General features: G+C 61.4%; 1 protein-coding gene and 1 long non-coding RNA gene across 2 annotated transcripts in view; one reads left to right on the plus strand and one right to left on the minus strand.

Moving 5' to 3' along the window:
* Positions 1-5,699: 5,699 nt before the first annotated feature.
* Positions 5,700-8,525, minus strand: LOC125442091. The gene is made up of 6 exons (XR_007245941.1): positions 8,472-8,525; positions 7,767-7,820; positions 7,548-7,601; positions 6,882-6,989; positions 6,661-6,714; positions 5,700-5,815 (listed from the first exon to the last, which is right to left on the minus strand). It is a non-coding gene; the product is annotated as an uncharacterized LOC125442091 (long non-coding RNA).
* Positions 8,526-11,450: 2,925 nt separating this feature from the next.
* Positions 11,451-13,620, plus strand: part of LOC125442090 (collagen alpha-1(XI) chain-like) — a 33,008-nt gene continuing 30,838 nt past the window's right edge. The window contains exons 1-3 of the mRNA XM_048513228.1: positions 11,451-11,499; positions 11,882-11,935; positions 13,246-13,299. Of these exons, the coding sequence (XP_048369185.1) occupies positions 11,467-11,499; positions 11,882-11,935; positions 13,246-13,299 (141 nt within the window). The 5' untranslated portion in view covers positions 11,451-11,466. The remainder of the gene's footprint in view (positions 11,500-11,881; positions 11,936-13,245; positions 13,300-13,620) is intronic.

The following is a 13,620-nucleotide window of genomic DNA, read 5'->3' on the forward strand; positions in this document are numbered from 1 at the left end:
CCCTCTCCCTCATTCTCCTTTGTGGTGTCCACACATCACACTGATGTGCTTTGTACCTGGTAGAGCTTCAGTTTGGAAACTAGAGCTAGATTTTAGGTGCAAAATCTTTCTTCCTTTAAAGCAGGGGTGGGCAATTATTTTTTCCATGGGGCCGCATAAGAAACAGAAAATATTGTGGAGGGCCGGGCCAAAAGGCAGGGGCTGAAGGCTTTTAGAAAAGCCCGCCAAGAGAAGCCAGCTTAGCCAAGGCAACCCGGCTATCTGGGGCACCAAAGCGCCTGGCTAAACCCCAGCTGTATAGCAGGAGCCAGTCCAAGGAGATCTGCATCTGGCCCTGGCGGGCCGGATGTGGCCTGCGGGCCGTATAATGCCCAGGTCTGCTTTAAAGGCACAGTCTTGACTGTGTGTTCCCAAGAAGGCAGAGTTTGGTCCTTCCATTTTGTTTTCATCTGACACGGCAGTGTTTTGAAATAGTCAGAGATTCTGTCTCTGTGAGCTTGTTTGTTTGTTTGTTTGTTTGTTTGTTTGTTTGTTTGTTTGTTTGTTCGTTCCTTCCTTCCTTCCTTCCTTCCTTCCTTCCTTCCTTCCTTCCTTCCTTCCCCCCCCCCCCCCCCCCCCCCCCCCCCCCCCCCCCCCCCCCCCCCCCCCCCCCCCCCCCCCCCCCCCCCCCCCCCCTCCCCCCCCCCCCCCCTCCTCCCCCCCCCCCCCCCCCCCCCCCCCCCCCCCCCCCCCCCCCCCCACCCCCCCCCCCCCCCCCCCCCCCCCCCCTCCACCCCCCCCCCCCCCCACCCCCCCCCCCCCCCCCCCCCCCCCCCCCCCCCCCCCCCCCCCCCACACCCCCCCCCCCCCCCACCCCCCCCCCCCCCCACCCCCCCCCCCCCCCACCCCCCCCCCCCCCCACCCCCCCCCCCCCCCACCCCCCCCCCCCCCCACCCCCCCCCCCCCCCACCCCCCCCCCCCCCCACCCCCCCCCCCCCCCACCCCCCCCCCCCCCCACCCCCCCCCCCCCCCACCCCCCCCCCCCCCCACCCCCCCCCCCCCCCACCCCCCCCCCCCCCCACCCCCCCCCCCCCCCACCCCCCCCCCCCCCCACCCCCCCCCCCCCCCACCCCCCCCCCCCCCCACCCCCCCCCCCCCCCACCCCCCCCCCCCCCCACCCCCCCCCCCCCCCACCCCCCCCCCCCCCCACCCCCCCCCCCCCCCACCCCCCCCCCCCCCCACCCCCCCCCCCCCCCACCCCCCCCCCCCCCCACCCCCCCCCCCCCCCACCCCCCCCCCCCCCCACCCCCCCCCCCCCCCACCCCCCCCCCCCCCCACCCCCCCCCCCCCCCACCCCCCCCCCCCCCCACCCCCCCCCCCCCCCACCCCCCCCCCCCCCCACCCCCCCCCCCCCCCACCCCCCCCCCCCCCCACCCCCCCCCCCCCCCACCCCCCCCCCCCCCCACCCCCCCCCCCCCCCACCCCCCCCCCCCCCCACCCCCCCCCCCCCCCACCCCCCCCCCCCCCCACCCCCCCCCCCCCCCACCCCCCCCCCCCCCCACCCCCCCCCCCCCCCACCCCCCCCCCCCCCCACCCCCCCCCCCCCCCACCCCCCCCCCCCCCCACCCCCCCCCCCCCCCACCCCCCCCCCCCCCCACCCCCCCCCCCCCCCACCCCCCCCCCCCCCCACCCCCCCCCCCCCCCACCCCCCCCCCCCCCCACCCCCCCCCCCCCCCACCCCCCCCCCCCCCCACCCCCCCCCCCCCCCACCCCCCCCCCCCCCCACCCCCCCCCCCCCCCACCCCCCCCCCCCCCCACCCCCCCCCCCCCCCACCCCCCCCCCCCCCCACCCCCCCCCCCCCCCACCCCCCCCCCCCCCCACCCCCCCCCCCCCCCACCCCCCCCCCCCCCCACCCCCCCCCCCCCCCACCCCCCCCCCCCCCCACCCCCCCCCCCCCCCACCCCCCCCCCCCCCCACCCCCCCCCCCCCCCACCCCCCCCCCCCCCCACCCCCCCCCCCCCCCACCCCCCCCCCCCCCCACCCCCCCCCCCCCCCACCCCCCCCCCCCCCCACCCCCCCCCCCCCCCACCCCCCCCCCCCCCCACCCCCCCCCCCCCCCACCCCCCCCCCCCCCCACCCCCCCCCCCCCCCACCCCCCCCCCCCCCCACCCCCCCCCCCCCCCACCCCCCCCCCCCCCCACCCCCCCCCCCCCCCACCCCCCCCCCCCCCCACCCCCCCCCCCCCCCACCCCCCCCCCCCCCCACCCCCCCCCCCCCCCACCCCCCCCCCCCCCCACCCCCCCCCCCCCCCACCCCCCCCCCCCCCCACCCCCCCCCCCCCCCACCCCCCCCCCCCCCCACCCCCCCCCCCCCCCACCCCCCCCCCCCCCCACCCCCCCCCCCCCCCACCCCCCCCCCCCCCCACCCCCCCCCCCCCCCACCCCCCCCCCCCCCCACCCCCCCCCCCCCCCACCCCCCCCCCCCCCCACCCCCCCCCCCCCCCACCCCCCCCCCCCCCCACCCCCCCCCCCCCCCACCCCCCCCCCCCCCCACCCCCCCCCCCCCCCACCCCCCCCCCCCCCCACCCCCCCCCCCCCCCACCCCCCCCCCCCCCCACCCCCCCCCCCCCCCACCCCCCCCCCCCCCCACCCCCCCCCCCCCCCACCCCCCCCCCCCCCCACCCCCCCCCCCCCCCACCCCCCCCCCCCCCCACCCCCCCCCCCCCCCACCCCCCCCCCCCCCCACCCCCCCCCCCCCCCACCCCCCCCCCCCCCCACCCCCCCCCCCCCCCACCCCCCCCCCCCCCCACCCCCCCCCCCCCCCACCCCCCCCCCCCCCCACCCCCCCCCCCCCCCACCCCCCCCCCCCCCCACCCCCCCCCCCCCCCACCCCCCCCCCCCCCCACCCCCCCCCCCCCCCACCCCCCCCCCCCCCCACCCCCCCCCCCCCCCACCCCCCCCCCCCCCCACCCCCCCCCCCCCCCACCCCCCCCCCCCCCCACCCCCCCCCCCCCCCACCCCCCCCCCCCCCCACCCCCCCCCCCCCCCACCCCCCCCCCCCCCCACCCCCCCCCCCCCCCACCCCCCCCCCCCCCCACCCCCCCCCCCCCCCACCCCCCCCCCCCCCCACCCCCCCCCCCCCCCACCCCCCCCCCCCCCCACCCCCCCCCCCCCCCACCCCCCCCCCCCCCCACCCCCCCCCCCCCCCACCCCCCCCCCCCCCCACCCCCCCCCCCCCCCACCCCCCCCCCCCCCCACCCCCCCCCCCCCCCACCCCCCCCCCCCCCCACCCCCCCCCCCCCCCACCCCCCCCCCCCCCCACCCCCCCCCCCCCCCACCCCCCCCCCCCCCCACCCCCCCCCCCCCCCACCCCCCCCCCCCCCCACCCCCCCCCCCCCCCACCCCCCCCCCCCCCCACCCCCCCCCCCCCCCACCCCCCCCCCCCCCCACCCCCCCCCCCCCCCACCCCCCCCCCCCCCCACCCCCCCCCCCCCCCACCCCCCCCCCCCCCCACCCCCCCCCCCCCCCACCCCCCCCCCCCCCCACCCCCCCCCCCCCCCACCCCCCCCCCCCCCCACCCCCCCCCCCCCCCACCCCCCCCCCCCCCCACCCCCCCCCCCCCCCACCCCCCCCCCCCCCCACCCCCCCCCCCCCCCACCCCCCCCCCCCCCCACCCCCCCCCCCCCCCACCCCCCCCCCCCCCCACCCCCCCCCCCCCCCACCCCCCCCCCCCCCCACCCCCCCCCCCCCCCACCCCCCCCCCCCCCCACCCCCCCCCCCCCCCACCCCCCCCCCCCCCCACCCCCCCCCCCCCCCACCCCCCCCCCCCCCCACCCCCCCCCCCCCCCACCCCCCCCCCCCCCCACCCCCCCCCCCCCCCACCCCCCCCCCCCCCCACCCCCCCCCCCCCCCACCCCCCCCCCCCCCCACCCCCCCCCCCCCCCACCCCCCCCCCCCCCCACCCCCCCCCCCCCCCACCCCCCCCCCCCCCCACCCCCCCCCCCCCCCACCCCCCCCCCCCCCCACCCCCCCCCCCCCCCACCCCCCCCCCCCCCCACCCCCCCCCCCCCCCACCCCCCCCCCCCCCCACCCCCCCCCCCCCCCACCCCCCCCCCCCCCCACCCCCCCCCCCCCCCACCCCCCCCCCCCCCCACCCCCCCCCCCCCCCACCCCCCCCCCCCCCCACCCCCCCCCCCCCCCACCCCCCCCCCCCCCCACCCCCCCCCCCCCCCACCCCCCCCCCCCCCCACCCCCCCCCCCCCCCACCCCCCCCCCCCCCCACCCCCCCCCCCCCCCACCCCCCCCCCCCCCCACCCCCCCCCCCCCCCACCCCCCCCCCCCCCCACCCCCCCCCCCCCCCACCCCCCCCCCCCCCCACCCCCCCCCCCCCCCACCCCCCCCCCCCCCCACCCCCCCCCCCCCCCACCCCCCCCCCCCCCCACCCCCCCCCCCCCCCACCCCCCCCCCCCCCCACCCCCCCCCCCCCCCACCCCCCCCCCCCCCCACCCCCCCCCCCCCCCACCCCCCCCCCCCCCCACCCCCCCCCCCCCCCACCCCCCCCCCCCCCCACCCCCCCCCCCCCCCACCCCCCCCCCCCCCCACCCCCCCCCCCCCCCACCCCCCCCCCCCCCCACCCCCCCCCCCCCCCACCCCCCCCCCCCCCCACCCCCCCCCCCCCCCACCCCCCCCCCCCCCCACCCCCCCCCCCCCCCACCCCCCCCCCCCCCCACCCCCCCCCCCCCCCACCCCCCCCCCCCCCCACCCCCCCCCCCCCCCACCCCCCCCCCCCCCCACCCCCCCCCCCCCCCACCCCCCCCCCCCCCCACCCCCCCCCCCCCCCACCCCCCCCCCCCCCCACCCCCCCCCCCCCCCACCCCCCCCCCCCCCCACCCCCCCCCCCCCCCACCCCCCCCCCCCCCCACCCCCCCCCCCCCCCACCCCCCCCCCCCCCCACCCCCCCCCCCCCCCACCCCCCCCCCCCCCCACCCCCCCCCCCCCCCACCCCCCCCCCCCCCCACCCCCCCCCCCCCCCACCCCCCCCCCCCCCCACCCCCCCCCCCCCCCACCCCCCCCCCCCCCCACCCCCCCCCCCCCCCACCCCCCCCCCCCCCCACCCCCCCCCCCCCCCACCCCCCCCCCCCCCCACCCCCCCCCCCCCCCACCCCCCCCCCCCCCCACCCCCCCCCCCCCCCACCCCCCCCCCCCCCCACCCCCCCCCCCCCCCACCCCCCCCCCCCCCCACCCCCCCCCCCCCCCACCCCCCCCCCCCCCCACCCCCCCCCCCCCCCACCCCCCCCCCCCCCCACCCCCCCCCCCCCCCACCCCCCCCCCCCCCCACCCCCCCCCCCCCCCACCCCCCCCCCCCCCCACCCCCCCCCCCCCCCACCCCCCCCCCCCCCCACCCCCCCCCCCCCCCACCCCCCCCCCCCCCCACCCCCCCCCCCCCCCACCCCCCCCCCCCCCCACCCCCCCCCCCCCCCACCCCCCCCCCCCCCCACCCCCCCCCCCCCCCACCCCCCCCCCCCCCCACCCCCCCCCCCCCCCACCCCCCCCCCCCCCCACCCCCCCCCCCCCCCACCCCCCCCCCCCCCCACCCCCCCCCCCCCCCACCCCCCCCCCAGTCACCCATCCAAGTACTAACCAGGACTGACCCGCTTTAGCTTCTGAGATCTGATGAGATCAGGATTGCCTGGGCCAACCAGGACACAGAGAAAGTGAGACTACTTGCCAGGAATCCTTCTTGACCCTTTTGTCCTTTCAGTCCTTTTCCACCAACTTCCCCCGTAGCTCCAGTAGGCCCAGACTGTCCAAAAGAGCCTCTGCTGCCAGCTTCACCCTGCTCCAGCAAGAGATAAAGACAGAGATGAACACTGGATAACAAAATCAACTCAGTCTAATTAGCTACTGTCAGTACAATAATCATTCCCCAAATTTGAGATCAGGTGGCAAGGCATTACTTCAGAAGCTGGCCTCTGCTAGAAGCAAGGTCTCCTCAGTAACTTCTCCCAAGCTATGGAACCCCACCCACAAGATACCCATTTGGCACCATTCCCTGAAGGATGCCTAAATACCATTTACTTGGTTTTTGATAGATGAATTGGTTTATACTACAGTCCCTGCCATTCCCGCATGACCTGTTTAGTCTACATCAAAAAAAGTAAAACAGGATTCTGGAAGTTCAGCGACACCTTTAAGGCCTCTTCCGCACATGCAAAATAATAAACTTTCGATCCACTTTTAATGCACTTTTGCAGATGGATTTTACTGTGTGAAATAGCAAAATCCACTTGAAAACACTTGTGAAGATGGATTGAAAATGCATTATTCCGCATGTGCAGAGGGGGCCAAAGACTAACAAAATTTACCATTTGTGATGATATCACAAAGCCCAGTCAGAGCAAGGACTGTGAAAGCAGCCCTCACTCTAAATGTACAAACAAGTTCATCTTATTTTCTGCCCCTCTCCAAACAACTGTTGATCTATCAAGGGGAGGGCATTATGCAGGAGATGACATCTACAACCATATTTGACCAGCCCTGCCATATACACAGCTCTGTTCAGGTTCACTCATTGTGTTCTGGACATGTCTTATCAGGCAGGGCAGCTGAATAATTCTGAAGTTGTGCAAACATTCTAAGTGTTCCTTTAGGAAAACAAACATTGGAACAGCTCTTCCATACCTTTTCACCCTTTGGTCCCGGCTCACCAGGATCCCCGGCATCTCCGTCTTCACCCTGGAGAGAAGTAACCCATTCTAGAGGTCTGTAGCTAGTCCCAAATCCTGCTTGAAATGCTCATCAATCCCATATTGGAATGCCTTATTGACATTTACCTGGCCTTACTTCTCATTCTCAGAACCACAGCCCCTTCCCTTACTCTCTAAGTAATTTTGTGTAGATACCTCTGTCCCCAGTTCTCCAGATCTCCCAGGTTGCCCTTTCAGCCCTTCCTCTCCCATCTCTCCAGGGCTTCCTTGGACACCTGGATCCCCAGGCAGCCCTCCATCACCCTGGAAAAGAATACAAAGTCATAACAGAATGGATACAGGTCATTTATTGATTAAGACCCACATGGTCTGTAGTTGTAAATCACACTACCCTTGCTTCTGGAAGGACCGCTGACTGGCATAACTAGGAATGTTGGGAAACTACAGGCTTGCAGCTCTATTGCCAGACTTTCTAGGCTAAAATGCCAGGTGAGATGGAGGAGGATTCTACACGTCACTAGTTCTGTTACCCTTCAATTTTGCATCTGCAACAAAGCAAAATACTGACAACACAGAGCATTCTTTACCCACCTTTGTCAGTGAAGATTCTCACAGCTCTGCATCCTAGTCAGAGACTTGCATTGTGAAAACAAATGCAAAACAAATCCACAATCCAGGGAAGGACAAACAGGGTGAGTAAAGGAGCTTTTGCCAGGTTCCTGCCTAAAGCCAAAAACCCAACCCCAACCCTAACTTTTAAGTTCCCAGATCCAGATGTGACCTGGGGGCCTGTTAATATGTTGGGACCCAGAAAAGACCACTGTGGCCCTTCCGTACAACGCTCGTTTGTGAATCACTCACCTGTTCCCCTTTTGATCCTGGTTGACCTTCTCGTCCAGATAGCCCTGGGGGACCCTACAAAAGAAAATCATTAACAGTTCTGCATTAGAAACTTGGTTTAAATATGTACAGATACACACAAAGTACCCAAGAGATGACCCAGGGGGGACTAAGAAAGATGCAAGATAGACGAAAAAGAGAGAAGACAGAAGGAACACAGTCCTAGCTTTTTTTCTACACCTGCTCTCCATCCAGCCCCCTGATGCCAGTTCCACCAGGATCTCCAGGCTCACCCTACAGAAAGAAAAGAATTCAACAGCATAACAAGTCTTGGCCCATCAAACATTAGTTAGCAACACAGCAGTGGTTTTCAAATTGCATTACAGAGAAGTGTGGACTCCAGGGTTTCACAATGAATGCACTTGAATGTTTCTTTTCCACCTCTTACCAAAATGCTTTTAAACCTTCATTAGGTAATAGTAGGAGTCTCATGGGACAGATTGATTAAATGGAATCCTGCGGTCAAAGCTCTGCTTACAACCTGAGTTTGATCCCAACAGAAGTTGGTTTCAGGTAGCTGGCTAAAGGTTGACTCAGTCTTCCATCCTTCCAAGGTTGGTAAAATGAGCACCCAGTTTGCTGGGGGTAAAGTGTAGATGACTGGGGAATGCAATGGAAAACCACCTTATAAAGATAGTCTGCCTAGTAAATGTCATGAAGTGACATCACCCTACGGGTCAATAATATGGGTCAGCTTGTACAGGGGATTTTCTTTACTTTTTATGTAATATTTTAAGATCATAATGTTACTGGGGTCCCCAATTGGCATGTTTTCATCCATCCATAATGCTACATACACTGAAGGTACTGTATGAATTAGTGAATAACTCCAAGATTCCTGGTGGAGTGGTCTAGGTGGGGTTCTTCTCTAGTTCTGATCCTCACCTTCTCTCCTTTCTCCCCTGATGGTCCTTCAGATCCTACAAGACCTTCTCTTCCCTGTAAGAAAAGATGCAAAGACAGTTAAAAGAAGACAGATTTCTCCATTACACGGTAGGTTGGCTCTGATCCATACTTCATTCTGCTTGCTTTTCTGATTATCTAGAGGAATTTTAAATTTAATTTTGGAATTGGCTCATGTACCATTTACAGTGTTTTTCCGATAATGTTGTTTTTTCTTTCTCATGGGTTACTGATATGCATGTACTCATATGTGCACACATGTCATGGTCCAAAAAGGAACCCTGATGCGACTGAGCTATTGTCTACAGTGGTCTGGACAAAGTCTGGAAATAAAAACAAAGAACGGCAGAATTGCAAATCACTATCCCTATTGGTTCCAGTCTGCTAAATAGGATTAGATCAGGGGTAGGGAACCTGCGGCTCTCCAGATGTTCAGGAACTACAATTCCCATCAGCCCCTACCAGCATGGCCAATTGGCCATGCTGACAGAGGCTGATGGGAATTGTAGTTCCTGAACATCTGGAGAGCCGCAGGTTCCCTACCCCTGTGTTAGAACATAAGAACATAAGAACAAGCCTGCTGGATCAGACCAGAGTCCATCTAGTCCAGCTCTCTGCTACTCGCAGTGGCCCACCAGGTGCCTTTGGGAGCCCACATGCAGGATGTGAGAGCAATGGCCTTCTGCGGCTGTTGCTCCTGAGCACCTGGACTGTTAAGGCATTTGCAATCTCAGATCAAAGAGGATCAAAGAGGATCAAGATTGGTAGCCATAAATCAACTTCTCCTCCATAAATCTGTCCAAGCCCCTTTTAAAGCTATCCAGGTTAGTGGCCATCACCACCTCCTGTGGCAGCATATTCCAAACACCAATCACACGTTGCGTGAAGAAGTGTTTCCTTTTATTAGTCCTAATTCTTCCCCCCAGCATTTTCAGTGTATGCCCCCTGGTTCTAGTATTGTGAGAAAGAGAGAAAAATTTCTCTCTGTCAACATTTTCTACCCCATGCATAATTTTATAGACTTCAATCATATCCCCCCCGAGACGTCTCCAAGCTAAAGAGTCCCAAACGTTGCAGCCTCTTCTCATTTTATTTATTTATTTATTTATTTATTTATTCGATTTATTATACCGCCCCATCCCCGTAGGGCTCTGGGCGGTGTACAATACAATGCACATATACAGATAAAAATGCACGTATACAAGTAAAATAACTCATAGGGAAGGTGCTCTAGTCCCTCAATCATCCTCGTTGCCCTTCTCTGCACTTTTTCCTTGTTGGCAATGATTTAATGGCACTCTCCGCTAGTACCATTTTCTTTCCTAATTTGCTTTGGAGATTGCATAACTAGCCACTTTGGACCCTCAGAAACAGGAATATAGAGCAAGTGAAGGAACGCCTTTTTATACAAATGAACCTCTGGAATTCAGGAAACCAGCTTCCGAGTCATTCACAGGTCTGTTCCAGGTTGAGCCATTCAAAAAGTAATGAGATATCATCATTTTACATATACACAGCACTTGTAAGTATTCCAAGTGCTACACATAGTTTATTTTCTTTACAACTACCCTGTAAGGTAGGTCAGTATTATCCCAGTATTGTAGATGAGGTCAGAGGATGGGTGACGTGCTTATGGCTACTTAGTGGGGACATGGCAGAGGCAAGATTCAAGACACGGACTTCTTGATTCATAGCGCTTTTGCCTAGCCATTATACTGCACCAGCTATTCATGTTCCATCAGATCTCCATTTAAAATAAATTAGTTTATTGTTATTGTTATTGTTAGGCTGATGTCTTCAGAGAAAGGGAGAAGCAAAGAATTAGTATTGTGATAGTTGTGCATTACATAAATAGTTAATTAGCTAGTCAATATCATTTATTTGCTTCTGACCTTGATAAAACAGAAACATTTTTTTAGGCTGGTAAATACAGCAAACAATGTGTAATGCACGAATTAAAACCGAAAAGCTGCTGTATCATTCTTAGCACCAAATAAGAAAGGTGATGACAGTCATCAGAGAATCTGGTCCCCACAAGTTTTGTGCCTGATATTTTCCTCGATAATTTTTAATTTTTCTTACAACTTTATAAAAGGCGCATAAAACCAGCATTTAAAATTTCACAAAGTCACAATGAAGAAAAAAAGGAAAAAGGACTCCTGATTTCTTCTGTACCTAATATAGCTATTCTTAAAGTTTACTACTTTTCCCATAATTATAACCAACTGACACCTTAAATCTTAAATGCTTTCCCACAAAAGATTCGCACCTTTCTCTAATATAGCTGAATTCCTAATCTTCTAATCCTGAAAACCACAAATCACCTTTTTTTGCTGTCTGGCAAAAAAGGCCAGGAAGGGTTTCCAATTTTCAATGAATTTAGATAAATTCTTTCCTCTAATCGACAAAGTAAGTTTTCCATTTCTGCCAATTCCAGCTGATCTGTTTATTTCTTTTTCTGTTTATTCCTTTTACTTCCATTTTCTTTGTATTTACAATATTTTTAAATATTGCAAGCCACCCTGAATCCCTTGTGGGAAGAAGGTGTGGAGGTATAAATGAAATTAATAAATAAAATAAAACTTTGAATTGCTGAGAGATGGGCTGGTAGTTTTCCTGTTGCATCAGTCCATGCTCTAACCAGAACAATCCATGCTCTAACCTGACACATTTACATAGTGTGGGTTATTCCTGTATGTAGGAATGCAGAATTTCCCGCTGAAATACATTCAGAGGTTTTGCTATAAAATACATGTGTAGAAAATGAAATCCTCACAAAGACTTTTTCTCCACTAGATGGCAGTGTCATTTAGGTATCTAAGCCTAGCTGCTTTACGGGGCTTTTCTGGGAACTTCGTAAACCAGGGTGCATTCTGTCTTCCATCTTGAGGAATTCATCAGAAGGAAGCTAACAAATCACCCTTCTCTTTCTTCTTCCTCTTTTTTCCCCCTACAGGGCCAAGCAGGTGTGATTGGAATGCCTGGAATGGGAGGAGCCAGAGGACCAAGGGTAGGTCAGGTGTCATTATGGGCTTGTGGAGGTAGTCCACCTGTTTCATCAGCCCTTTCTGAGCCATTCTGTCCTTCTGGCCAGGATAATATTGGCAGCTGTCGAGTTCTCAAGTGGTTAAAAGAACCACTTACTCCCAAGATCAGAGCAATTCCTAAACATACTCCGAGCATCTTCTAGCTTGTCATTGTCAGAAACAGTGGGGTGGGTTCAGTGGATCCAGCAGAGGTCTTATTCTCAATCTGTTGTACAATATCCTTTGCTTATCTGCCTGCCATTTCTAGAATCTTTCCACACACCTCAGTCATCTCAACCTCCTTCCTCCCTCCCTCCCTCCCTCCCTCCCTCCCGGTGGTGAGACAGCTGTTTGTTTGTTTTTCAGGGTGAAGCAGGAATCTGGGGGCTTCCTGGACTAGATGGGCCTGAAGGGCCAAAGGTAAAGAATCAAATTAACCTCATCTCAGTGACCCTTGATGTCTACCGTCTGCCTGTGAATCTGCTAATAAATCATCTAGTGAGGCCGAGGCATCGAGATAATTTATATTTGCATGGATATGTTCAAAGGTATTTCTATCTCACCACAGAGTCCCCCACCAAGTCAGCTCACAACGTTAATTTAAAATAACCCTTTCACAAATCAACCCCTGCAATCCAATGAAACTAAACAAAAACAAAGCACAATAGAAATGGACACAAATAAAGCAGCATTCAAAATGGCAAGATTTTTAGGGCAGTCCTACGTAAAGTTTGTCCACTGATTTTCAGTGGGCTTGGAATGGAAAATTTCTACACTGCATTGCATTGCCTATCCAATACAGGTAAAAGCAAATGAAAATGCTTATTATCATTTCAGTGCCTGGTTGAAAATAAGGAGTAAATAGAATTTATTGCCAGAGTCATCTAATGTGGTCTTGCTCCATGAAACATTTGGTATACGGTACTGTGTGACAGGACCTTTTCTGTGGTGATTCTGGGGTTGTAGAATTTCCTTCCCCTGGAAGAGCTATCCCTCCCAAGTGTTTAGAAAGATGGCTGAATTCTTCCTTTCCTATATGAGCCTGTCCTACATCAGCTGGGAAGTTTGTCTTATTCTTTCTTCCCATTCTGTTGTGATCTGTATGCTTACAGCCAATTTTAACTCTCTTTATCTTGTTGCTGGTTTCTTATCCTAGTTATGAGTCACCTTGATGGTATATTTAATGAGGAAAAAGCTACAAATATTATAATAAATAAATAAAAGTAGTGGAGGTCATGGGGAGTTCCATAAAGAGTCGCCATCATGAAAAGCAGCGCTGTCCATGGTAGTCAGCCATCTTCCTCCGATGAGAACTTCAGTTGAAGGTCTTAAGGACATTTTATGTAGGAAAAGAGTAATGCCCATGGACCTGCATGCCAGGTAGCAAAAATAGTTGGTATGAGCATGTTTTGCATTTCAAAGTCTTCATTAATTTTGATTATATTCATTATTATCCCCATTCTTTTTTCCCCCTCAATTCCATTGCTTTGATTGGGAAACCTTAGATTTCAGGTTGATATCTTCTTCTTGGTCCTGATTCTCTTCTCCTTTTATCAGGCTTTTTCTTGTCGCAACTCCCTTTGACCTTATTTACCTGCAAGGAAATAAATAGTGTCAGTTCTTGTTTCCTTTTCATTTCCCTTGCACTAATGAATATATTAATGTTTTGGAAGTGCAAAATGTACCCCTCACCCATACATACAATAGTCCTCATCTTTGTTTCCCCTTAGGGAAATCCAGGACCTGATGGTATGATTGGACCAACTGGTATGCTTGGTATGGAGGTAAGAACAGGGTATTGTGTGCCTAAAAATTACTGTCACTTGCATTCTCAGGTTTGTTGGTAAGGATTTGGTTGGAGTCAGCCATGGTTACCAGGGCCTCCTTGTGGCAATGAACCAATCTAGACATGATGGCGTCCACAGATCTGACCCGTGGATGTAGTCACTATTTCATAGAGATTTTAAAAGTATTGCAAGGATCCAAACCTGGTTGGGCCTACAGCAAGGAGGCGGAACCTCTCTTCTGACCCTTCCCCCACAAGCAGCTGCTGTGTATGGGGGGGTGCATCTGTTTTGGCATTAGAGAATCTTAACCTGCTGCGG

Source organism: Sphaerodactylus townsendi, linkage group LG12 (assembly GCF_021028975.2).
Source record: "Sphaerodactylus townsendi isolate TG3544 linkage group LG12, MPM_Stown_v2.3, whole genome shotgun sequence".
NCBI classification, from domain to species: domain Eukaryota; kingdom Metazoa; phylum Chordata; class Lepidosauria; order Squamata; family Sphaerodactylidae; genus Sphaerodactylus; species Sphaerodactylus townsendi.